The 24,940-nt window shown below is 41.6% G+C and overlaps 1 protein-coding gene across 1 annotated transcript in view; it reads right to left on the bottom strand.

Moving 5' to 3' along the window:
- wrap73 (WD repeat containing, antisense to TP73) overlaps positions 1-18,222 on the bottom strand; it is a 36,897-nt gene extending 18,675 nt beyond the window's left edge. The window contains exons 1-3 of the mRNA XM_080182484.1: positions 17,834-18,222; positions 10,651-10,803; positions 5,922-6,038 (exon numbers count right to left, since the gene is read on the bottom strand). Coding sequence (XP_080038610.1) covers positions 5,922-6,038; positions 10,651-10,803; positions 17,834-17,902 — 339 coding nt within the window. The 5' untranslated portion in view covers positions 17,903-18,222. The remainder of the gene's footprint in view (positions 1-5,921; positions 6,039-10,650; positions 10,804-17,833) is intronic.
- Positions 18,223-24,940: the final 6,718 nt, after the last annotated feature.

The following is a 24,940-nucleotide window of genomic DNA, read 5'->3' as shown; positions in this document are numbered from 1 at the left end:
AAACTCTTCTGTAATCAATTCACCAATAAACTGGTGAGAGCCAAGGGTTGTAATAACTGAAATGCTGAGACATGGAAGGAGATAACCAACTGATTTTCTCCCCTTCCAAAAGGGGATAAAGGCTCACTGGTTATAATGCACTGCATCCTGGAATACATAACCCCCAGTACCAGTCTCCCTGTACATATGGAGAGTAAATCAACTTCCGAGTTAGGTGATAATCCCAAAATTTCCTACATTTTAAATTAAGAAAAAGCAGTTATGGTGCCCTTTGTCCAAACTCAACTCCACCTTCTCAGTGGTCATCGGTCCTCTTTCACCAGCATCCAGTGGGTACTTAAACCCAATGGTCTCTAGCCAATTGTTTAATGAGTTTAATAATGTTTAATAACAAATTTTGAAGATTTGATCAAATTATTGTTAATTTCTTCATACAAGAAGAAAGTACAGAGTATTTCTACATTTAAGTGCCCAGAATTAGGTAACTAGTTATTTTTCAAAGAGAATTCTTCAGCTCTCTTTGCAACAGAAGAGAGATAGTGAAGGCTAGAATAAGGCAGCTGGAGAAACTATACAGTTGATTGCAGAGAGAGGGGTCCCAGTACATTAATTCTGAATAAAACTTGAGGGGACATTACTGACCACACCAGTGAGACAAAATTGATCTCAAAAATGAAATACTTTACAAAACGTAGAAAATGTGACAGCCAAGTTGCACACAGCAAGGTCCAACCAACAAATTAAATAAACTGACTAAATCTGTTTTAGGTATTCATTGAGGAATAACATGTTGGCCAGGACAGCAGAGAACTCAACTGTTCTTCAGTGGTGCAGGATGTTTTATATCCACTCAGAATGGCTGCATTTATCATTTTACTGTTATTTCTACACAGTTCAGAGATCCTCTGTGGATGCAAAACCATCCATTTGGTGAAATATCATCAATTCAAAACAATTATGGCTTAATTGTCCAGGGTTACAATATCAGCCCATTTCAACTCCTCAGGCATGCTTCAACTTCAAACTCACAACCCCTGATACATCTGTGCTCCTTTAATTCTAGCCTCTTCAGAACCCCAATTTTAATTGCCCTATCAGTGGAGGCCACTGGGCTCTAGGCTCTGGAATTCCCCTGCTGCACCTCTACACCTCTCCTACTAGGTACTCTCCTTTAAGATATTCTTTAAAACCTACCTCTTTGACCAATCAGTTGGTCATCTGTCCTAATATCTTCTTATGTGGCTTGGTGTCATAATTTAAAATTTGTAATGTTAAGGATGTTATGTAAGTTGTTATAATGGAGTTCAATGAAATTGTCAGCATTATACCCTTCCACTCAGGAAACTGTAATTCAAATGCAAATTCAAAAGTAACTGGCAAACTCCCTGTTGAAACCTGCAGGTTTCCAACTCTCTGGCAATTTTCCCCTCTGTGAGCGGATCCGAAAGTTAAATCCAAATCCAGAGATTGCTGACAGTTTCAGAGGAGTAATAGCGGCAAACATTGTCACTTTTATCGTCAGCACAACCCCAAATTCCAGGCCAATAAGATGGGAAAACTACTGAGAGACAGACTCTTCCCGCTCAGAAAAGACAGTAGGACTAGGGGGCACAGCCTCAAGATAAAGGGGGGGGGGGCGGTTTAGAACGGAGTTGAGGAAGAACTTCTTCACTCAAAGGGTGGTGAATCTCTGGAATTCTCTGCCCGTTGAAGTGGTGGAGGCTACCTCGCTAAATATTTTTAAGACGTGGGTTGATGGGTTTTTGATAAGAGAGGGGATTAAGGGTTATGGGGAGAGGGCGGGAATGTGGAACTGAGCCACAACAGATCAGCCATGATCTTATTGAATGGCGGGGCAGGCTCGAAGGGCTAGATGGCCTACTTCTGCTCCTATTTCTTATGTTCTTAGCAAATACAGACAACCCAACACACAGCAGGGAACTCAGAACTTTTACACACATTTCTTATCGTAATGTACTGATGTAATCTTGAAAGGGGTTTGGTAAGACAATACACATTTGTCCATCAAATCATATATGACCTATAAAGCAATTCAAACAATTAGATAGTTGACTAAAATAAATCAGTGCTCTCAGACCAGTTAGCTCTACAAGACTCTTACAAAATCTTCTGTGTGATGCCTGTTTAGGATATAGTGCAGAGCAGCCTGCTTGTTTGTCACCCCATCTACAAACATTCACTCCCTCCTAAGCCAATGCACAGAAGCACCAGTGTGCATCACCTACATGCAGCACTGCAGGAACTCACCACTGCTCATTAAACAGTATCTGGCAAACCCACAGCAACCATCATCCAAAGGACAAGGATAGCAGATACATGGGAACACCACCACGTGGCATTACTCAAGATATTCACCATCCTGATTTGGAAATATATCACCATTTTTTCCACTGTTGCTGGTCAAAATCCTGGAACTGCCTCCCTTACAATGTTGTGGTGTACTTACACATATGCGGTTCAAGGCAGCAGCTTACCACCATTTTCTCAAGGGTAATAAATGCTGGCCTAGCCAGCAAAGCCCATATCCCTTGAATGAACAAAAACAACTTTCTAAATCCCTCTCTATTACAACTAAAATGCAAATTTAATAAACCCATCATTTACAATCCGAGGACCAAAGAATTAACTCAGCAATCTATGGCACAGGATATAATTCAGCCCTTTGCTGGAGCTATCCAGTCTAATCTGTTGTCTACTCTTGGTTTTTAGCTTTGGAAGTCATGGCACTACAAGGACATTTCAAAAATCTTTTCAAAAGAGACAAGGATTTCTGGCTGTATCACCTTTTCAGACAACTTTCCAGACTCTACCACCTTCTGGGTGAATTAATTCCCTTTTTATTATTTTAAATCTACATTCTCATCATTGACCTCTCTGCCAAGCGAAATTGGTTTTTCATAGCTACTCCAACTAGGGCCCTCAATTTTACGCAACTCAATTAAAACTCCCCTCACCCTGTTGCGTTACAAAGAAAATAATGTCAGCCTATTCAATCATTCCTTTCTTTTGAAAGAGGGCAAATCACTGGTTTGCCTTTGAGATTCTAACAGGATATAACAGAACTTCAGGTGCAATTCTTGAAAAGGTCAGAACAGATCAACATACAAGCTGAGCGAAAGACAGAGGTTTTCAAAGGACCAGCAAATGTATGTATGAAACCAATCCAACGGGTAGATAATACATTCCAAAGTCTTCAAGTATGCATCCAAAATTTGTGGTACATGGCAGCCAGGACGGAGGAAGCACAAAGTGTTTGCACAGCATTTGATATTCCCTCCACTTATCCCCACTATTTCTAGCTCTTTTCTCCTCAAAGCATTATCTCATTATCAATGCAAACTGAAATGGCTGTGTGTGAATAGTACAGGAATGACCAGGTAATAACTGTTACCTTTACACCATTTTAAGTGAGCACAATAGGACCAACAGCTTACTACAATTAACAGCTCCATCTCCACCACTGCCCATCCCTCCTGAGTACCAAGGTAGTTCCTAGAATCTGATAACCTAGGATAATGCAGACTATTCAATTAGTGCATTTTTTAAAGATCTGAAATGAAAGTTCCTAATTACTGTTCTTTCTCCTTGCAAAAGAAAGTGTGAAAATGAAGCAAAAATAGAACCAGATAAGCTTAGTGATCCCTTGCCCACAGAACAGGGTTTACATGAGTGAATTCAAATGGGCACATAACCATAATTTTCAGTTCAATTTATAAAGTTCAATTTATAAAGTCCAATTTAATTGCTTACTGAAATCATAGTAGTACCTGAGCACCAGGTTCAGCAAGCCACGTCAGGGTCCTTCATAAACCTACCTTTGAGCACAGGTTTGGTGGAGAGTTTCCAATAACGCAAACGGGGAAGGAGTGGATAGAAAATAAAGCTGGGGCTGTTTGAATTAACACTACTGCCCCTGTACTGTCTGTATGCCAAATGCAGTGAAAGGCTAGTAAAATAAGTCATGACAATTTTCTGACAGATGCCAATACCATTTCAGTGTGTCGAGATGCAAGATCAAGACAAGCTTGGATGGCAACAGACACAATTCCTCCAAACCCTATCAGCAGTAAGGATTTCACACCATGTCAGGATGCTGTGGCCTACATTTTCAAAAAAAGTTACACCAAAGATTTGCTAAGAGCACCTGTTTGGAGCTCAGCCTACTCCAGATCATAAGATATACAACTTCCCTGGCACCCTTCCTGAATCCATTGAAGCCTCACAGGAGAAAAAAACTCAGTGATACACACGATACACTTAAGGACTGACAGAATCAGATTCCTTTACACAGGAAGAGGAATTACACACTATAAAACATTGCTCAAAATTTGCTAGAATACACCCAAAGCTACAATGGATCATTGACAAATGAGGATAGAAAAGCTCCCTTCACACTTCATTCAAAGCACTTCAAATCAGTTCAGAACAGCAGTTGCACTCAGTTGGCAATATTGTAAACCATGATAATCTCAGTTTTAGGGCAGTTTATCAACTTAGATAAATAGAATCCTACAGTCCAGAAGGAGGCCACTGGCCCATCGAGTCTGCACTGACCATAATCCCACCCAGGCCCTATCCCCATAACCCTGTGCACTTACCCTAGCTTGTCTCCTGACACTGAGGGGCAATTTCACCTAACCCGTATCTTTGGACTGTGGAAGGAAACCAGAACACCAGAGGAAACCCACACCCTAACCTATAAATTTTTGCACACTAAGGGGCAATTTAGCATGGCTAATCCACCTAACCTGCAAATCTTTGGAGGTTGGGAGGAAACTGGAGCACCCAGAGGAAACCACAGACATGGGGAAAACATGCAAACTCCACACAGAGACCCAATCAAACCCAGATCCCTGGCGCCGTGAGACAGTGCTAACCACTGTGGCACCTATGGCCTATGAAGAGAGACTAAATAGGCTCAAAGGGCTAGATGGCCTACTCCTGCTCCTATTTCTTATGTTCTTACGTACCTTCCTTATAAGATTCTAAGCATCACATGACTGAAGTCAATCCGATTTAATGAGTAACATGCATGATGTACCTATTCAGAGGTCTGATTAAAATGTCCAATTGCAACCTAATGGAAAGAAACTCTACAAAGACATCATGAATTGGATGCCCTGTAAGCAATAGGCTAAACGCACCATTTTGAAATAATGTTTCTCCAGTAATCAATACACGTGAGGCTTGTGAGTCTGTGCCCCAAGTCTGGAGTCAGGAAACAGTAGCACACAACCAGACAAGTAAAGGTAAATTTGCAAAACAAAATACAAAATTAATGCTCTGGTTACATTTTAAGCTTATGTAACTTCTTCCACAACAGAACGGTAATACAAAAGGTAGGACACATTTCCTTTCTCCAGTTATCATATACAACTTAGCGTTCACCTTAAAGATAGCAAGACATCTACCAACTCAGCTGCCCCAAAGAAACAATTAGGGACAGGTATCTCCATTTAAAGTCTTTTCTAATAGTACATTTGTTACATTAGAACTGCTTCCAAAAAGAAGTGCCAACGTTTATATTTTAATGCGGTTACTGAGCGCGTTAAGTCTTTAAAAAAATTGCTCCTTTGCCACCTTCCTCCCAGACCCTCCTACCGTTCGCAATAGTAAAATATTACACTTTATATCCTTTTCTAAAGATTATGGCACCATTGAAAAAGTAACTTCTTTAAAAAGCCACATTTTTAAGATCCAAGCCACAGTCAGTTCAAGCTGCATTATCAGTTTATTGTGGTATCTGAACTCCCATCACCATACAGAAGCCTTTTAACTTCCTCATAATATTGTGTAACATAAGTAGAGCAAGTGGCAAACAAGGTCTAATTCCCATTTTAGCATAAAACTACAGACAGCAACAGTTGATGTTGCACTGTGGGGGTATTAACTTCACTTACGTGGAAGTCTGTAGTATTGAGAATGTGACGTCCATCTGGACTCCAGCGCGAGGCCACTAACCCAGCTGATCCCTCGTCAATCTTGCAGTGCCAATCAGGTTGCTCTAAGGACCAGACCTGTTTTTAAAAAAGCCACAATCTAAATATGAGCACAGACTACATTAACAAATAGTTATACTCTTACTTAGTTCAAGACAGACAGAGAGAGAGAGAGAGAGAAAACAACTACTCAACCAACATTGCAAACCGTTGAGGATTTTAGAAGACAACAAGCCGGATCATGAAAGATTGGTGCTGGATACCACTGCAAAGGTAATGGTGTCCTTACTTCTATTACCTTTCATCAGATCATGAGCTGCAATAGACTGTTGACGTATTAATTCTAAGTTCTGTTCACTGTGGCTGGCAGATGACAGACTTGAGTCTGCTTTTAATGGTGAATAAAGTTCATGTATAGATGATAGATCAATTGTCTAAACTTTAACATAATTAATACACATTTTACATGTGCAAGTTAGCTGCAGAATATAAAACCGACCAACATGAACAATCAATTTGTTTCTTGCCCATGGTACAGCAAAACACTTTTAGGCAGAAGTTGCAAGTCTTGTAGTGCACTAGTAATGTAATGTTAACCCACGTTACAGCAGCTGCTCCAAGAACATTAGAATAGCGGTAATAGCATTTCTATTCCAAAAGTCAAATCTAAAGATATCACACCTGTCATTTAATAAAAACATTTAAATCCTGCAACGTTTACATCTCTTACTGCATTTTACAATTTTCAACGTTAGCTAGCATAACAACCATTTCAAGAAAATGATTTTAAAAAAAGTAATTGAACTGCCAAATGTATAAATATACAATCCTAGCTAGAACTGTGACATAACTATAACGCTCCAGGTTAGGTCACTTGTCTTCACTGAGTAGTTGGATATTCTGCTAACAACCACTGGCAAGCCTCACGCATCAGTAATGTTCACTTGGGTTAGACAATAGAGGATAGTGAGTACCTGAGGAATTGTGGAGCACAGGTCACAATCTTAAAAGGCAGATTAACACTTTGGAGACAACAAATGACACCCATGAAAAGAATTTTAAAAGTTACATTCTCATTAGGTCATTCTATATTTTTCCAAGAAATTATGAACTATTTTTTGGATTTGCTTGAAGCTGCAATTTCCCCTAAACTGTATGATACAATGTACATCATATTTAAAACTTCTCACAATATTTCTGTTCTGACACATTTTCAATTCTGCACAACTGTCAAAACAGAACATTGCCAAACTGATTACATGTTTATCAAGCAGTGTGTAAACAGATCAGTCTAATACTTGTACGTTAATATATTGATTTTATTATGAGTATCCAATAATTACACCATGTTAACCCTACCTTTGGCTTTGCGGGTGTGTTACTTCTTCAGAAAGGATTTTAAGTGAAGCAACTTGATGATACATTAAAATATCATCAAGAATGGAACCTTGGATTTCAATTTGATACCACAGAACTAGATTTTCAGCTTCTTTGTAGTCAGTGAAGATTAGGTGTTATCTACCATATTATTAATATGGACGGACAGCAGGGAGACACAAAGTGGAATCTGGCCAACTCAAAAGCAGATGGTCCCTTCCTCATCTTACTGCAACGCAAACATTTTGTTAGTAAATTCCAGAGACACTGAGCACAAATTTCTTCCAGTCCATTTTTAGCACTTGAGATGCATTTAGCAGGTCTGCCTGGTCATTTCCCATCCCACTTGGTGGTTTTAAAAAATTTTGATAGCACAGTCAAGGATTTTGGAACTTGGCATAATTGGTGAAAAACATGTGGCCTACCATTCACTATCCGGATCTGAACACAAGGATTATGAATGTGTTGCTGATTTTAACCTTGATTGTGAAGCAACTCCAAACTGCTCTTCTCATCCAAAGTCATCAACTCCCAGAAGGTGTACAATTGTTAACATTTCAGTTGACTCATCTTTAAAGTAATCCAGTCAAGACTTGAAATTTTAACTCAGGTTCTCTCTCCAAAGACACTGCCAGACTTGAGTAGTTGCAGTATTTTCTGTTTCTATTTCAGATATTCAGCATCCACAGTATTTTGCTTTTAGAGAGAGACACAGGAGGTTGAAATAGGGAATTCCAGACTTTAGGGCCTCAACAGTTGAAGCCACAGCAGCAATTAAAAATGGGGCTGTTCAAGAGTCCAGAATTTGAGAAGCACAGATATCTTGAGTTGTAGTGCTAGAGAAGGTTACAAACATAGGGCAGTACAAGGCAATGGAGGAACCTGAAAACAATAGGATTTTTTAAAAGAATGGTATTGCTTAATCAGGAGCCAATAATTCAGTGAGCACAGTGGTAATGAATCAATGGAATTTGGTGCAAGTTCAGAAATGGGCAACAGAATTTTGAATGATTTTAACTTTTAGGTTTATGGATGACAGTAGATAGCAGGTCAATCAGAGTACCTTGCAATTGTCAAATCTAGGAGGTAACGAAGGGATAAGGGTACAGGCAGCAGATGAGCTGAGGGAAAAGCAAAGTAATGGAACTGATAATAGACAGTCTTTATGAGCGTATAGATTTGTGTTCATCTCAGGCTCAGAAACAACACCAAGGTTGCGAACAGTTTGGTTTAGCTCCAGCTAGTTGCTGAGAGGTGGAATTGACTCAGTGGCTTGGAAATAGAATATGCTGTAGGCACTGAAGATAATGGTTTCAGTTCTCCCAATATTTAGTTGGAGAAAATTTCAATTTAGCTGAAACTGAATGGTGAACGAGCAGTCTGATACTTGAATGTGAAGGTGGAAAGAGAGGCAGCATAGGGTGTTGACAGCTGTGTGTGAAAACTGACATTGCTTTTTTGGATGCCAGCATGGAGGCACAGGAGTTGGATGAAAAATTGGGGGAGGTCAAGGATAAATCCTTGGGGGATTCTAGAGGTTAAAAAAAAGGGAGTGAAACCATTATAGATGATTGCCTGATTACAAATGCTCAGATAAGAACAGGTGAGCACTTTCCACCCAGCTGTACAACAGTGAGAGGCATTGCATTGCATTGGTGTAACTATGTCAAAGGCAGCAGACAGCTTAAGAACAAAGTTTATCTCTACCGTAAAATGTCTGTGTGGCTGATAACAGCCACAGAGGCAGAAACCTGATAGGAAGGATCCAAACGTGGAGCTCTGGAAAAAATAAGCACAGATTTAGTAAGTGAAAGCACGTTCCTGTGCACGCCAGGAACAGAAGTTGAGTGATCATCACTTTGCTGGGAGTAAGTTTGTGTCCCTTGGATTTGACAGCAGTCAATTGCTTATTTATTCACATGTAGAAGAGCATCAGTCCATCTTGTCCATTTATCCAAGATATGCTCTTCTAACTCTGAAAATCCTTGTGTCCTACAAGGAGATAATATGCTGGCTCCAGCGTAACTGGAGCCAACAATTCTATTAAATCTAATGTACGTCACAAGTTGCACTGTACCATCTATAATGACATAGATCTAAACTCCTGAACAGCTAAACACCAAGCTCCATAGAACCTTTAATGTGCACAAGCAAATCAAAGCTTGCCAAGGCATCAACCACAAATATCCTTCAAAGCTCCAATCTACATGTGCAGACATGCAAGACAGATGGCACATGCTGACATGCACAATGGCTAGAGACATTTTAGAGAAGGCTGAAGATCCTGATTAGTCAGGTGATGCTCACCGTGCACAAAGAGTAAGTGAGTTCGATTACCAGGCGAACGTATAGTCTCATTCATAATCTCAGAATGCCCCAAAATACTTGCAACAAATGAAGTATTTTTTGAAGTGTTGTCATCATTGTAACGTAAGAAACATCACAGCCAACTGTCATACAGCAAGGTTCCACAAGATAGCAATGAGATGGCGATGAAATCAAGAGTTTTTGTGATGTTGATTGAAGGATAAATGTAGCCCGAACATCATGGAAAACTTCTCTACTCTTCTCCAATGGGATCTTTTACATCCATTCAACAGTGTATTACTCAGTTTAACATCTTATCCAAAAGATAATACATCCAACAGTGTAGTATCCACTCTGAGTCAGGACAGATTACAGGCTTAACTGTCTAGAATGGAAAGTTGAACAGCACAACCTTCCAACTCAAAGTGAGAGTGCTGCTCTTGAACAAAGACTAGAAAAACAAATGGTCAGAAATTAATTAAATGCTCCTGCCCCAGGATTTTCAATTAAATCCTAAACTTCTTTCAGATAGCAGCAGCAAGAGAAAGCTCCAACAATCCTCACTAATTTATAGCAGGTTAACCAATTGTCCTGTCTAGCCCCTTCTCAGGCTGCAAAACTGATCACAAGCAAATTAATCTAAAATGGGCAGTACCCAACAATAGTCAATTAAATCTACTGCTCAAATCCAAATGTTGGCTTAAGTTAATCCACTATGCAATGGCTAAAATATAGTCAGATTCCACTAGTCACTAAACATCACAATCAGAAAGAAATAAAAAATATTCACACTGGCTCATACACAAGAGCCAGGATAGGTTAAATGACCTTTTCGGATATCATTCTCAGTAGCAAGCCTACAATTAGTTAAATAAAAACATATACTGGCACAAACATTTCACAAAACTGTATGGTATACATGACTGTATTATCTTCCAACAGAAAAAAATAATGAAAATGAAATGCATTCCAAACAAAGAAAAATGGTCACACAGACCCACTTTACCTGTACGAGTCCACGCTTGTACATAGCACACAAGATGAAGAGAGAGTCTGTAGACCATTCAACATATTGAATCTGATCCAAACACGTGTACAGGTGCAGGACCTGCAAGGTGTGCATATCACGAATCACCAGGCGGTATTGGACACAAACAGCCTGCACAAAAATATCAAATGCGTTATCTCTCCTAAACTTTTTTGTTTTACATAAAATGTAGTTAGATTTTTATTCCTCTGCCAAAAATATTTCATGCCTTACTCAGACTGGTTATTCAATCTTATTGCCTCCAGAATGTTACCTCCACTCTTAAGACAAGGTCCTGTGGAAGTACATCATACTTTCATATCATTGATTTATACATAAATCAATGAAATGCAGGCAATGGTGCAAAACCCTGTCTTCTCCAATTTAAAAGACACTTGAATGTCTCAATTATGATCCTTCAACTAAAGTTTGCAAATCCCAAAAGTTTCAAACTTGCTAAGATGACCGTCTGAAAATATTGACGATTCCAGCCACTTGTCCTGATTTTTGAAATCAGCAAATGCAGAAATCTATGACATCTGATAGACTTCAGACATCCACATGCTTTAAACCTGGCAATCTTTCCAGATGAGCTGGGATGTCCTAGGAAAATGGTGATCTGCAATCTGTAGACAGAGTCTGCAATCATTAATTTAATTTGGAAAACAGCAAAGAACAACAAAAAGGGTATCTAACGATGGAATGTCTGATAAGTTTCCTGAGTGATACAAGACTTACGATGCAAACATATGTACTCACATGCACATCACAACACAAAGTTCCTACGAGAGCCAGCTTCCAACTTCAAATCTACGCGGTCCCTTGTCAAATGCCTTCCTAAAGTCCATATATACATCCACTGCACTATAAGCTATTAAGTCTAAGAACTTGAACAAGTTTGATAGACATAGTTTGACTCAACAAATCCAAGTTGGCTCTTAAAAATTTTTGTTCCTTATAATGGGCTTCCAATAAACTCCCCTTCACCGCTGTTAAATTGACTGGCCTGCAGTTTCCTGGTTTAACTCTTGAATAGTGACACAACATAAAATGTTGCATCATGATAGTCCCATGATGGACTAATGGGACTGAAGGTGGACAAGTCCTCAGGACTGGATGGAATGCATCCCTGGGTTCTGAAAGAAATGGCAGAGGTGATAGTGGATGCCTCAGTAATTATTTATCAAAATTCGCTGGATTCCGGGGAAGTGCCAGAAGATTGGAAAATGGCTAATGTTACGCCGCTGTTTAAAAAAGGTAGCAGGCAAAAGGCAGGGAATTATAGGCCGGTTAGTTTAACGCCTGTAGTTGGTAAAATGCTAGAATCCGTCATCAACGAAGAAATAGCGAGGCACCTAGAAAAGAATGGTTTGATCGAGCAGGCGCAGCACGGATTCATTAAAGGGAAATCACGTTTGACAAATTTATTGGATTTCTATGAGGATGTGACTAGTGCAGTAGACAGAGGGGAACCGGTGGATGTGGTGTTTTTAGATTTCCAAAAGGCGTTTGATAAGGTGCCTCATAAAAGGTTGCTACAGAAGGTTAGGGTGCACGGAGTTGGGGGTAAGGTGTTAGCATGGATAGAGGATTGGCTGTCTAATAGGAAGCAGAGAGTTGGTATCAATGGGTGCTATTCTGGTTGGCAGTTGGTGAATACTGGAGTGCCACAGGGATCAGTGCTGGGGCCTCAACTATTTACCATTTATATAGATGATCTGGAGGAGGGGTCTGTGTAGGGTGACAAAATTTGCTGATGACACGAAGATGAGTGGAAAAGCAAATTGCGTGGAGGGTGTGGAAAGTCTGCAGAGGGATCTGGATTGGCTGAGCGAGTGGACGAGGACCTGGCAGAGGGAGTATAATGTTAGCAAGTGTGAGGTTATCCACTTAGGCAGAAATAATAGTTGGAAAGATTATTATTTAAAAAGGCGCAAAGCTGCAGCATGCTATGGTGCAGAGGGACTTGGGGGTCCTTGTGCACGAGTCGCAAAAACCCAGTCTGCAGGTGCAGCAGGTGATCAAGAAGGCGAATGGAATGTTGGCCTTTATAGCAAGGGGGATAGAATATAAAAGTAGGGAGGTCTTGCTGCAACTGTACAGGGTATGGTGAGGCCACAGCTGGAGTACTGTGTGCAGTTTTGGTCACCGCACTTGCAGAAGGATATATTGGCCTTGGAGGGAGTGCAGAGGAGGTTCATTGGGCTGAGACTGGAGATGAGGGGTTTGGACTATGAAGAGAGACTAAATAGACTGGGTCTGTACTCGTTGGAGTTTAGAAGGCTGAGGGGGGATCTTATAGAGACATATAAGATAATGAAGGGGATGGATAGGGTAGAGGTAGAGAAATTCTTCCTGCTTAGAAAGGATAGCAGGACTAGAGGGCACAGCCTCAAGATTGGGGGGGAGGGGTGTGTGTGTGTGTGTGCAGTTCAGATCAGAGTTGAGGAGGAACTTCTTCACTCAGAGAGTGGTGAATCTCTGGAATTCTCTGCCCATTGAAGTGGTGGAGGCTACCTCGCTAAATATATTTAAGTCACGGGTAGATAGGTTTTTGATAGACAAGGGAATTAAGGGTTATGGGGAGAAAGCGGGAAAGTGGAACTGATCCACTTCAGATCAGCCATGATCTTACTGAATGGCAGAACAGGCTCAAAGGGCTAGATGGCCTACTCCTGCTCCTATTCCTTATATTCTTATTAAAAACCCTTCACAGCCAAATGTCTTTCATAGAAATTTACATTCAGCCCACCTTGATCTTGCTAGCCAACAAATCCAGCCTAATCCCACTTTCCAGTTTACAGTTCATAGCCTTGCAGATGGCAGTTCAAATGCATATTTAAGTATTTCTTAATGTTATGAGAGTTTCTGCCTCTACAAACTTTCAGGCAGTAAGTTTCAGACCCTTACCAACCTCTTGTGGAAACCACCTCCCCCCGCCCCCACACTAAATTTATGCCCCCAGATTATGAACCCCTAAACCAAATGATTTAGGGCCATCCTATTTTCCTAGGCCCATGAAATTTCTACATTTCAAATCAGGTCTCCCTCCAGCCTTCACTGTTTCTAAGGAAAACAAACCTCAGCCTTTCCAATTATAGCATGGTAACCAGAACTGCACACAATACTCAATCATGCTGTTCCCTAACTAGTGTTTTATACAGTTCCAGCATAATCTCACTGCTCTGAAATTCTACACCTTGGCTGATTAAGGCAATCCTGTATACCTTCCTGACCAAGAACGAGGGCTGTGAGGTTGATGAGCAAACTGCACACGGTACAGTGATGCAGACACAGGGCACAGACCAAGAGAAGGTAAAAAGGAATGTAGTGGTAATTGGGGATAGTGTGGTTAAGGGTATTGACACTGTCTTTTGTCACAATGATAAAGAGCACAGAAGGGTGTGTTGTCTGCCTGGTGCTCGGGTCTAGGATGTTGCATCTGGACTGCAGAGGAACCTGGAGTGGGAGGGCGAGAATCCTGTCGCTGTGGTACATCTGGGTGCCAACGACATAGGCAAAATGCGAACTGAGGATCTGGAGAGGGAGTATGAAAAGCTGGGAATGAAATTAAAAAGCAGAACCGACAAGGTGGTTATCTCTGGATTACTACCTGAACTGCATGCAGATGGGCATAGGGTAGATAGGATTAAAGAGGTGAATGGGTGGCTCAGGGATTGGTGTGGGAGGAATGGGTTTGAATTTATGGGGCATTGGCACCAGTATTGGGGTAGGTGGGACCTGTTCAGGTGGGATGGTGTTGGTCTGAACTGTGCTGGGACCAGAGTCCTGGCAAATCGTATAAATTGGACTGTGGATAGGGCTTTAAACTAATTGGAGGAGGAGGAGGAAATTACAGGGTGTAAAGGAGAGGGTACAGGAAGAGGCCAAGGATGTCCCAATAATAAAGGGAGTAGGGGGCATGAGTAAGGTTGGTAGCATTCCTTCAAATAGGGTCCGGGTGAAGGCTGGGATGAAGACTTTATCTGAACACACAAAGCATTCGGAACAAAGTGACGCAGATCAGCACAAATGGATACGATCTGGTGGCCATTACGGAGACGTGGTTGCAAGGTGACAGGGACTGGGAGCTGAATGTCCAGGGGTATCATGTGTTTAGGAAGGATAGCCGGGGGGGGGGAAGAAGGAGAAGAAAGGAAGGAAGGAAGGATAGTATCAGGGTGGTAGTAAGGGAAGATATAGGCACCAAAGAGCAGAATGTGGAATCGTTGTGGGTGGAGATTAGGAACAGCAAGGGGATGAAGACGCTAGTGGATGTCGTCTATAGGCCACCAAATAATGACCTGGAGGTGGAGCGGGCTATAAACGTGCAAATAAATGCTGTGTGCAGGAATGGAACGGCGATGATTATGGGGGATTTCAATCTACATATTGATTGGTCGACCCATGTTGGACGCGGTGGGCTTGAGGAAGAGTTCTTGGAATGCTGCCAGGATAGTTTCCTTGAACAGTGTGTGTTGGAGCCGACGAGGGAACGAGCTATCTTAGATCTGGTGTTATGTAATGAGGCAGGTAGAATTAGGGACCTTGTGGTGAAGGATTCTCTTGGGAAGAGTGATCATTTTATGGTGGAGTTTCTGATGCAGATGGAGGAGGAGAAAGAAGGATCCCGGACCTGTGTCCTTTGTTTGAACAGAGGGGAGTACGATAAGATGAGAGAGGAATTGGCGAATGTTGATTGGGGGAGCAGATTGGGAGGTAGGTCTGCTGAAGAACAGTGGAGGATCTTTAAGGAGATCTTTCTTGGTACTCAACAGAAATTTATTCCGATGGTAAAAAAGGATCGTAGGAGGAGAGATAATCAGCCATGGATAACAAAGGAGGTAAAGGAGAGTACTAAATTAAAAGCTGATGCGTTTAGAGTGGCTAAGAGTAGTGGGCAAGAAGAGGATTGGGAGAGGTTTAAATATCAACAAAGAATGACAAAGAAGTTGATAAAGAAAGGAAGGATAAACTACGAAGCCAGGCTACCGCTAAATACAAAAAAGGATAGTAAGAGTTTTTATAAATATATAAAAAGGAGAAGGATGGCTAGGGTGAATGTTGGACCCTTAGAGGATGAGAGGGGGGGATTTAGTGGTGGGGGATGAGGAAATGGCTGAGGCCTTGAATAACTTTTTTGCTTCAGTCTTCACGGAGGAGGACGCGAATAGTTTGCCGGGTGTTAACGATGGAAAGATGGTAGGAGTGGAGGGCCTGAATGAGATCATTGTTACTAGAGAGGCAGTGCTCGACAGACTAGAGGGACTGATGGTGGACAAGTCCCCAGGACCGGATGGAATGCATCCAAGAGTTCTGAAGGAAATGGCGGAGGTGATAGTGGATGCCTTGGTGATTATTTTCCAAACCTCGCTGGATTCCGGGGAAGTGCCAGAAGATTGGAAAACGGTTAATGTTACGCCGCTGTTTAAAAAGGCAGGCAAAAGGCAGGGAATTATAGGCCGGTTAGTTTAACGTCTGTTGTAGGAAAAATGCTTGAATCCGTGATCAAGGAGAAAATAGCGATGCATCTTGAGAAGAATTGTCTGACAAAGCAGACACAGCACGGTTTCGTTAAGGGGAAGTCGTGTCTGACGAATTTATTGGAATTCTATGAGGATGTGTCTAGTGCAGTGGATAGAGGGGAACCGGTGGATGTGGTGTTTCTCGATTTTCAGAAGGCATTTGATAAGGTGCCGCACAAAAGGTTGTTACAGAAGGTTAGGGGGCATGGAGTTGGGGGTAGGGTGTTAGCGTGGATAGGGGATTGGCTGTCAAATAGGCGGCAGAGGGTGGGTGTCAATGGGTGCTATTCGGATTGGCGGTTGGTGACTAGTGGAGTGCCCCAGGGATCGGTGCTGGGGCCTCAGCTATTTACCATTTATATAGATGATCTGGAGAAGGGAACCGAGTGTAAGGTGTCGAAATTTGCTGATGACACAAAGATAAGTGGAACGGCAAATTGTGTGGAGGGTGTGGAAAGTCTGCAGAGGGATCTAGATAGGCTGAGCGAGTGGGCGAGGACCTGGCAGATGGAATACAATGTTGGCAAGTGTGAGGTTATCCACTTTGGTAGGAATAATGGTAGAAAGGACTAGTACTTACAGGGCAAAAAGCTGCAGCATGCTACAGTGCAGAGGGACCTGGGAGTCCTTGTGCATGAGTCGCAAAAACCCAGCCTACAGGTGCAGCAGATGGTCAGGAAGGCAAATGGGATGCTGGCCTTCATAGCGAGGGGGATTGAATATAAAAGTAGGGAGGTCTTGCTGCAACTGTACAGGGCACTGGTGAGGCCGCAGCTGGAGTACTGTTTGCAGTTTTGGTCACCGCACCTGCGCAAGGATATTTTGGCCTTGGGGGGAGTGCAGAGGAAGTTCACTAGGCTGATACCAGAGTTGAGCTATGAGGAGAGGCTGAATAGACTGGGCTTGTACTCATTAGAGTTTAGAAGGATGAGGGGAGATCTCATTGAGACGTATAAGATGATGAAAGAGATGGATAGGATAGAGGTGGAGAGGTTCTTCCCGCTCAGAAAGGACAGCAGGACTAGAGGGCACAGCCTCAAAATAAAGCGGGGGGGGGGGGGGGGGGTTGCAGTTTAGACGGAGTTGAGGATGAACTTCTTCACTCAAAGGGTGGTGAATCTCTGGAATTCTCTGCCCGTTGAAGTGGTTGAGGCTACCTCATTAAATATATTTAAGACGCAGGTAGATAGGTTTTTGGTACGCAAGGGGATTAAGGGTTATGGGGAGAAAGTAGGAACGTGGAACTGAGTCACTTCAGATCAGCCATGATCTTGTTGAATGGCGGGGCAGGCTCGAAGGGCTAGATGGCCTACTCCTGCTCCTATTTCTTATGTTCACTTACACTCCAAGATTCCTCTATGCTTCTCAGTACATTCAACTCGAAGGTGCCATCACCGCAAGGTTTCACAAACTGTGAGGTCAATAAACAGTGTGTCCGTTTTTTTGGAAGGTGTAAAAAATTTCTGCAATTATATGGTTTGCGGTGGAAACTGAGAATTTTACACACGGACTATTTCCTGAAACATCAGCCACATTACTGAACATATCCGCCTCCGAATCTGGGAGGCGAGTTTATTACTGCCATTTAAAAGGGCAAATTCAAACTGTCCACAGTCAGACCCTGACCAAACACTTACCGAATATCTCCCGTCTGGTGATAGTCTGCACAGCTGATTCGACTGTTTGAAAAGTTCGGAGAAATTCATCGCAGCCCCCCACCCCACGGCCTGTCCGCACCGGGCCCCCTGGCCTTTCCCCACGGCCTGTCCGCACCGGGCCCCCTAGCCTTTCCCCTGGTCTGTCCGCACCTAGTCCCCCAGACTTTCTCGGGTTTGCCTGCACAGGGCCCCTCGCCCTGTCCCCGGATTTGCCTGTACCGGACTTCCCGGTCTTCCCTGGGTTTGCCTGTACCGGGCCCGTCGCCCTGTCCCCAGGTTTGCCTGCTCCGGGCTGGCCCTTAGCCCTGACCGCACTCTCTAACTCTCACGATTTGGGAAAACCGTTGGAACGGCAGTTTGAACACCGGAAGCACCCGGCCATCTGCTCTGATTGACAGGTATCTCCACCAATGGGATCGGGGATACAGCGGGAGCAGCCCCCCTGCACTCTGGGAATTGTAGTTGCCGGGTGTGAGGAAGCTGCGATTTTCTGAGAGAGATTCGAAATGGAATTCCTCAGGCAAAGTATGAAGGCAAACTATCCAAGCAAACTGATCAAACAGAATAGCATCGTATAATATCTTAGTTCTTTTCCTGGTGACTACCCAAACGCTAGTTAATGTGGTCAGATTTCAATTAATGTTATGGCTTCATGTCGCTTTGCAACAAACTAACCTCAATATTTGCACAACCGTGTCCTTAATATTTATTAAGTCTGATTTTTTAAAATCGTGATTCATGCAAACTATAATAATATTACCGTACAATATGTAGATGTATCTTATTTAAAGAAAAGTTTAAATCCCCAGAGTACGAAATATAGTATACACTCAGGCACAATATAATGAAGAAAGGATATTATTTAAACATTTGTTTGACGCTGTAAATTGTGTCGACAGAATGCACTTATTTCGACAGTTCCATGAGTTTTCAAACAAGACAAGAACAATAATATTATAGAATCATCATCCCTCTCGTTTCCTTTCAAATCTAGAGAATTTCCACAATAACTTCATTGTAGTGTTAATATAAAGCTACTTGTGACACTAATAAATAAACAAAATCAATAAAAATCAATCGCCATCCTAACTTGGGTTAATATCTCTATTCCTTTATCATTGCTAGATCAAAATCTGGAAAGCCCCAGGCTAACATTATTATGGGAATTCCATAATTCCATTACAAGAAGAATTGCTGTAGTTCAAAGAGAAGGCCCACCACTATTTTCTCAGGACAACTCTGATTGAGCAATAAACGAAGCGTTCGTTACCTTTACAACAAAAGAAAGTATACAGGCCTTTTTTTTAAACAGGAGATGTCTCTTGGGTGAGCATTGTAGAACTGGGAATAAAGGGCGGCTACGTGTGCTGAGATAGGAGTCCCAATAAAAAATCGTTGCCAAAAAGCATAGCAATTTGAAAACAAAATTGTGACAGGTAGATAAACTAGTTGCATTATAAAGACAGTTATCGCATATTTTTATCCAATCTAAACGCTGACAAATATGCACTTTGAGCGTCCTGATTTTTATTTTACAATTTTTTTCTACATTCGGCAATTTTGTGTCACTGTCTTAGTACTTAAGTATTCCTTGGCCTGGTTATTATTGCTTTACTCTGTTGCTATTGAAGATTTGTCTATAAGCAAGGCCAATTGTTGCAATACAGGGGAGTGCTGAACTGTCGAGGTCCCAATCCTTTAAAAAAAAACATTATTACACTGAGATCCTGTTCTCATGTTTCGATGGAAATTAAAGATCTATTTACAATATTGGTAGAAAAGGTAGGATCGCCCTGGCCAGCATTCGTTCCCTCAACCATCAGCATTGAAATTAAGTGGATTAATTGATCATTTATCTGATTTCCGCTTTCAGTGTTGCTGACACATTATAGTTGCCTGCCCCCGCCCCATTTGTCTGTATTAGAACACTCACTGACCGTACTTGAAAAGAAACCCATTTTGTGAAACACGTACAGACATTTTAGATTATGCAATAAGATGCTTCATGAATGCAAATATTTCTTGTTTCTTTCTATCTTGTAAACTTCCCCTGAGACTTTCAAAGATCAGCTAGAGTTCCGAAGGATTAATGTTTCACATTATAAAATGCCACCCAATCTGGTTCTGCAAATTCTTTTCTGAATCTGATTTGATTCTTTTCCACATGATTTTATCTTTGGATTTAATCTTTTTTTCAGAATCATTATTGTCTTTTGTCGTTCCTTTGTTCGTTACTCAGCCGTTTCCCTCTCCCCGTTGATTGTATTTTCTTCCCGCCTGTATAAGCCCGAGTGGCGGCTGTGCCTTTGGCAGACGGGAGTCTCCCACTCTCTCTCCTGTCTCTGAATGAATCAGCCTTTATATACAGTATATACAAAAACAGCCAAAGACTCTCCCTCTGGCCCTCAGCCAGGCGGAGCTGTCAGTCTCTACTCTCTCTTTCTCCAGCCCAGGTAACACTAACCCATCTCAAATGCACTCTCCGGTTGCTGAAGCGACGGAGACGCCTGCCCTGAGTTCCCTGAAACGTTTGCGGTCGGACAATGTTAGTGTATTGAACTCCGGGCAACACGCACTCTGCCTGTGACCAGCAGGGAGTCAGACGTTGTCTTGAACCTGCACTCACAAGGCGACCGCAGCAACTCATCTAACTCCAGGTGAGGAAAGGGGATTTTGGCACCCGGTTTCTACACTAGATATCGGTAGATCCGGGTGAAAGAATCCACTTTGTCTTTTACTGGTTTTCGTACGCAACATTGAAACAGCCTTATGGTATTTTTAAGACTTTGAAAGTTGGATCGATCTCTATTAAATTGTTACTAATATTGTATTTTCCCTTGTGATTCTCTATAACTGTTCAGGCTACTTCAGAGTTGCTATTTATATTTAAATTATTTCCTCCACTATGGAGTGGGTTTGTGTTTGTGTTTATATGTGTAGATGTTTGATGGCGACAGAAAAAAGTGTTTTATTTCCCTGTCGGCTTCGTGTTGTGCTCAGTTTCAAACCATTCAAGAGTTTATGCATCATTTTAGTAATTTTATCTTTTATTCGATTGCAGAATTGTCTTTCGCTCAGTTACCATTTTAAATAAGCTGTAATATCGAAGTACAAATTTCAGTTGATGACTAATACGTGTAATCTTTTGCTTACAAACGATAGTTTAAAATCTTCAGTGCATTGAACACTAACTTCCCCCAATAATTTCTTTTTAATTAAAGACGTGTCCTGCGAATTTAAAAATATAATCTTTCATATCCAATCAGCTATACAAATGTCATCATGACAGGAATACTGCAAAATCTATCATATCTGCAAAAATGAATTAAATAAAACAAGATACTGCAGAAAAAAATCATCCTTTTTAAAATTAGGAGTAGATGAATCCTGTTAGAACGTATGTCGTATATTAAAATGTTAGGTGCAAGAAATCTCGAGTTTCGTTACTGTACATGGCAGAATATTAATTTTCCTGTTCCTCTTCCTTAAAAATTGGGTTCCTTATCTTACATGATGAGGACTAGCGGATAATTAATACACAGTATGAGAGCCCTGAATGTGTCAGTGGTAGCGTGAAATGTACATTATTGTTAATGTATGAAAATGGAATCTGAATAGTAATGACTCTTCCTTCCAGCCAATGAATAACTACTTCCAGTTTTTTTAAAGATGCACTGTTTTCAGCAAAAAGTATCTGAGAAGCCCTTTTTCAAAATTTGTTTGCAAACACACGACATAAATTGTGTCAAAACACCACCTCACTTCAGCATGACATCAACATAGAAAATATGGCACAATGGCAGGCTTTGCCTCAGCTTCCGCAACGATGGAAAATGTGTTTGTAAATGCGTTTTTTCCCCCGATGAAAATGGTTTCCTTTTCAAGGTGAAGTCACTAAATGGGCTGTCTGCAAGATGCCTCAACTGTCACAGGCAATATCCATTTTACTTTCTTTCTACTAATGCTGCTATAAACTTCTTTTTCAACTGCACTTGTAAGATTGCCAAACCTAGGATTTCTTTTCTGTTTCAGGCAGTTGTTTGTGCTTGAGAAGAAGGTGAATTTGTGAGCAGGAAAGTTTAAGGAAAAAATGAATTCGCTTACAATATAGTATCTTTCACTGCTACTTTGGAACCTCCTCTAGCACTTTAAACCAAGAAAGTGCTGCTACTGTTATAATATGGAAGGAGGCAGCAGCCAAATTTTCCACAGCAATGCCCATAAAAAGCAATCAATGACCAAATCTGCTTTGATTATGCTGATTAAGGGATAAATACTGGCAAGGACTCTGGGTACTCCCCTTTTCAAATAGAATCATGTGATATTTTATGCCCACCTGAGAGGGTAGCAGACAGAGCATCAATTTAATGTCTCAATCCAAAATACAGTACAATACAATCTCAGTACTACACTGTCAGCTTGGATCATTTACTCAAAGTCTCTGGAGAGGTATTTGAACCCACAATCTCCTAACACAGAGGTAAACATGCTACCAAGTGAGTCAAGGCAGGCACCTTAAAGCTTTATCAATAGATGAAATGCACTCAGGTCATTTACAAGATGATAATTGATGATGAAGACCTTTTGGCCTATTCAATTTTGTTCTTTCTACAAAGATTTGATAAACCTTCCTTCCACTGTAAATCCAATTGTCTTTAAATTATTCCATTATATTTGTTGTTCACACTTTGAGATGAAGAGCATCCTAATATCAATCCTAAATTTGCATTTTTTTTATTTGAATCTGTGGTCTCTTGTCCTACTATACATTTAATTCTTATGTCAAAAGCAAAATACTGTGGATGCTGAAGATATGATGTAAAAATGTTGGAAATATTTAGCGGGTTAGAGAACATGTGTGGTGAGAAAAAGTGTTAACATTCAGGTCAGTGACCTTTTGTCCGAAGTGGAAAAAGTTAGAGATGTAACAGGCCTTAAGCAAGTATGAGGACAGAAAAGGGGAGAGGGGAAGAAAGCAGGGGGAGGTTGATAGGGTGGAAGGCAGGAAATGTTAAATGACTAAGGGGATGATGGTTCAAGGCAAAAGGAAATGATGGGACTGGCAAAGCAACAAAAGATGAGTTATAAATGGGAAAAGTAGAATTGTCACTAAGAGTTGCTGAAAAAAAAAGTGGAGGCAGAAGTTAATTGTTGAGTCTGGGAAGCTATAAAGTGCCCAATTAAAAAATCAGGCCTTGTTCTTCGGGCTCATATTGAGCTTCATTGAATAGTGTAAGAAGTCAAAGACAGAGGTTGGAGTAGAAGTGGAAAGGAAAACTAAAATGACAGACAACTGGAAGCTAGGTGTCATGTTGTGGATTAATGGATGCATTCCACAAAATGATCACCTGTTCTGTATTTATCCGTCCCAATGTCGAGGAGTCTACATCATGTGCAGTGGACTAAATTAGAGCACAAGTAAGTCACTGTTTCACCACCAATGGAATGCATGGGACCTTGGACCATGGTAAAGGAGGAGGTAAAAGGGTAGATACTGCATTTCCTGTACTTTTATCGGCATGAGATGGGTGATTAAGGAGAAATGGGCTACAGAAAATCTGCCTGCATTGCAACAGATCTTTAAAATGGACACTGGCAGTCTGTACAAACTAATCAAAGTATCCCAAAGTATTTCAAGAATTCCTAGGGAAGGTTAAAGGTATTGGAGTCAAGATCTATGTGGATCCAGAGGCCCGAATTAAATACTTCAAGACTCAACTGGTCCCCTGTGCCCTATATGCCAAATTGGAATATCTAAGGGAACTTGGCATTATACGCCTAGTACAATTTGCTGAATGGTCCGTGCCAGTGGGCCCAGTTTTAAAACCTGACAATTTGGTCTGTCTCTGTAGGGATTATAAGTTGACAGTCAACAGAGCTTCCCACTTGGGCAGATACTCTATGTCATGCATAGGTTTGTATGCAAAGCTGGCTGGGGGTGACATATTTTCCAAATTGGACAGGAGTCATGCCTCCCTCCAACTGGAGCTTGAGATATCATCCAGGAAGTATGTCACATATTCTCAAAAGACTGTATTAGTATACTTGCTTGCCCTTTGGGATGTCTTCGGCCTATGCCATTTTTCAAACAGTGATTGAGAACATCCTTCAAGGGGGTACCAAGTGACCGCCTACCTAGATAATGTTTTAATCTCAGGAGCTCTGCAAAGGAACATTGAGAGTTTGGAGGAGGTCTTACAGCATTCTTCTGATGCTGGTGTTCGATTGAGATGGGAAAATATGCGTTCCAGGTAAACAAAGTGACATTCTTGGGTTTATAGTTAAAAAGGATGGATTACACCCCATTGAAGAGAAGGTGAAGACCATAAACAAAGAACAAAAACAGCCCGGGAAACAGGCCCTTTGGCCCAACAAGCCCGCGCCGCCATTTTAACACTACCAGTCCCCCCTCCACCCATGACACTTATCTATTGTTTTATGGCCATCCACATGGAGGAAAACTAATTTAGGGACAATTTATTACCGCCAATCAGCCTAATAGCACATCTTTGGGGTGTGGGAGGAAACTGGAGCACCCGGTGAAAACCCACGCAAGCACGGGGAGAATGCACAAACTCCCACAGACACTGGCCCAAATCCATATGTCTGCACAGCAAACAGTGATAATCACTGAGCTGTCATCTTGCCCAGTATCTGGTCCAGTTTAAGCACACGCTAACGACATGAAGCACTAAGCCAATCAAGAGCAGCCCAAGTACGACCCATTGCGTGTATGCCCCTCATTGGACCACAAGGCGGACCGACTTAAAACCTGTGAATGAGAAGAAAAAAAAACATTATTATCATGCCATATCCATTTACCTTACTAGGGACGCCCCAATGCTAATGAACCTTATTTAAAACAATCTCCTATATCCACCCATCTCCAACCCACTCATGTGCTTGTCTAAGTTACTCTTAAACAACTCTAGTGTGCTTGCCTCCACCACCTTACTTGGCAGAGCATTCCATACCCCCACTTCCCTCTGTGTGAAAAACCTCCCTCTAATATCTGTGTTATACCTCTACCCCCTCACCTTAAGCCCATGGCCCCTCGTACTGTGTGTCTCTAACGTAGAAAATAGC

Source organism: Carcharhinus amblyrhynchos, unplaced genomic scaffold, assembly GCF_965287045.1.
Source record: "Carcharhinus amblyrhynchos unplaced genomic scaffold, sCarAmb.v2.hapA scaffold_56, whole genome shotgun sequence".
Classification (NCBI taxonomy): domain Eukaryota; kingdom Metazoa; phylum Chordata; class Chondrichthyes; order Carcharhiniformes; family Carcharhinidae; genus Carcharhinus; species Carcharhinus amblyrhynchos.
Note: the sequence above shows the minus strand (reverse complement) of the source record. Positions and strands in the feature narration are given on the sequence as shown.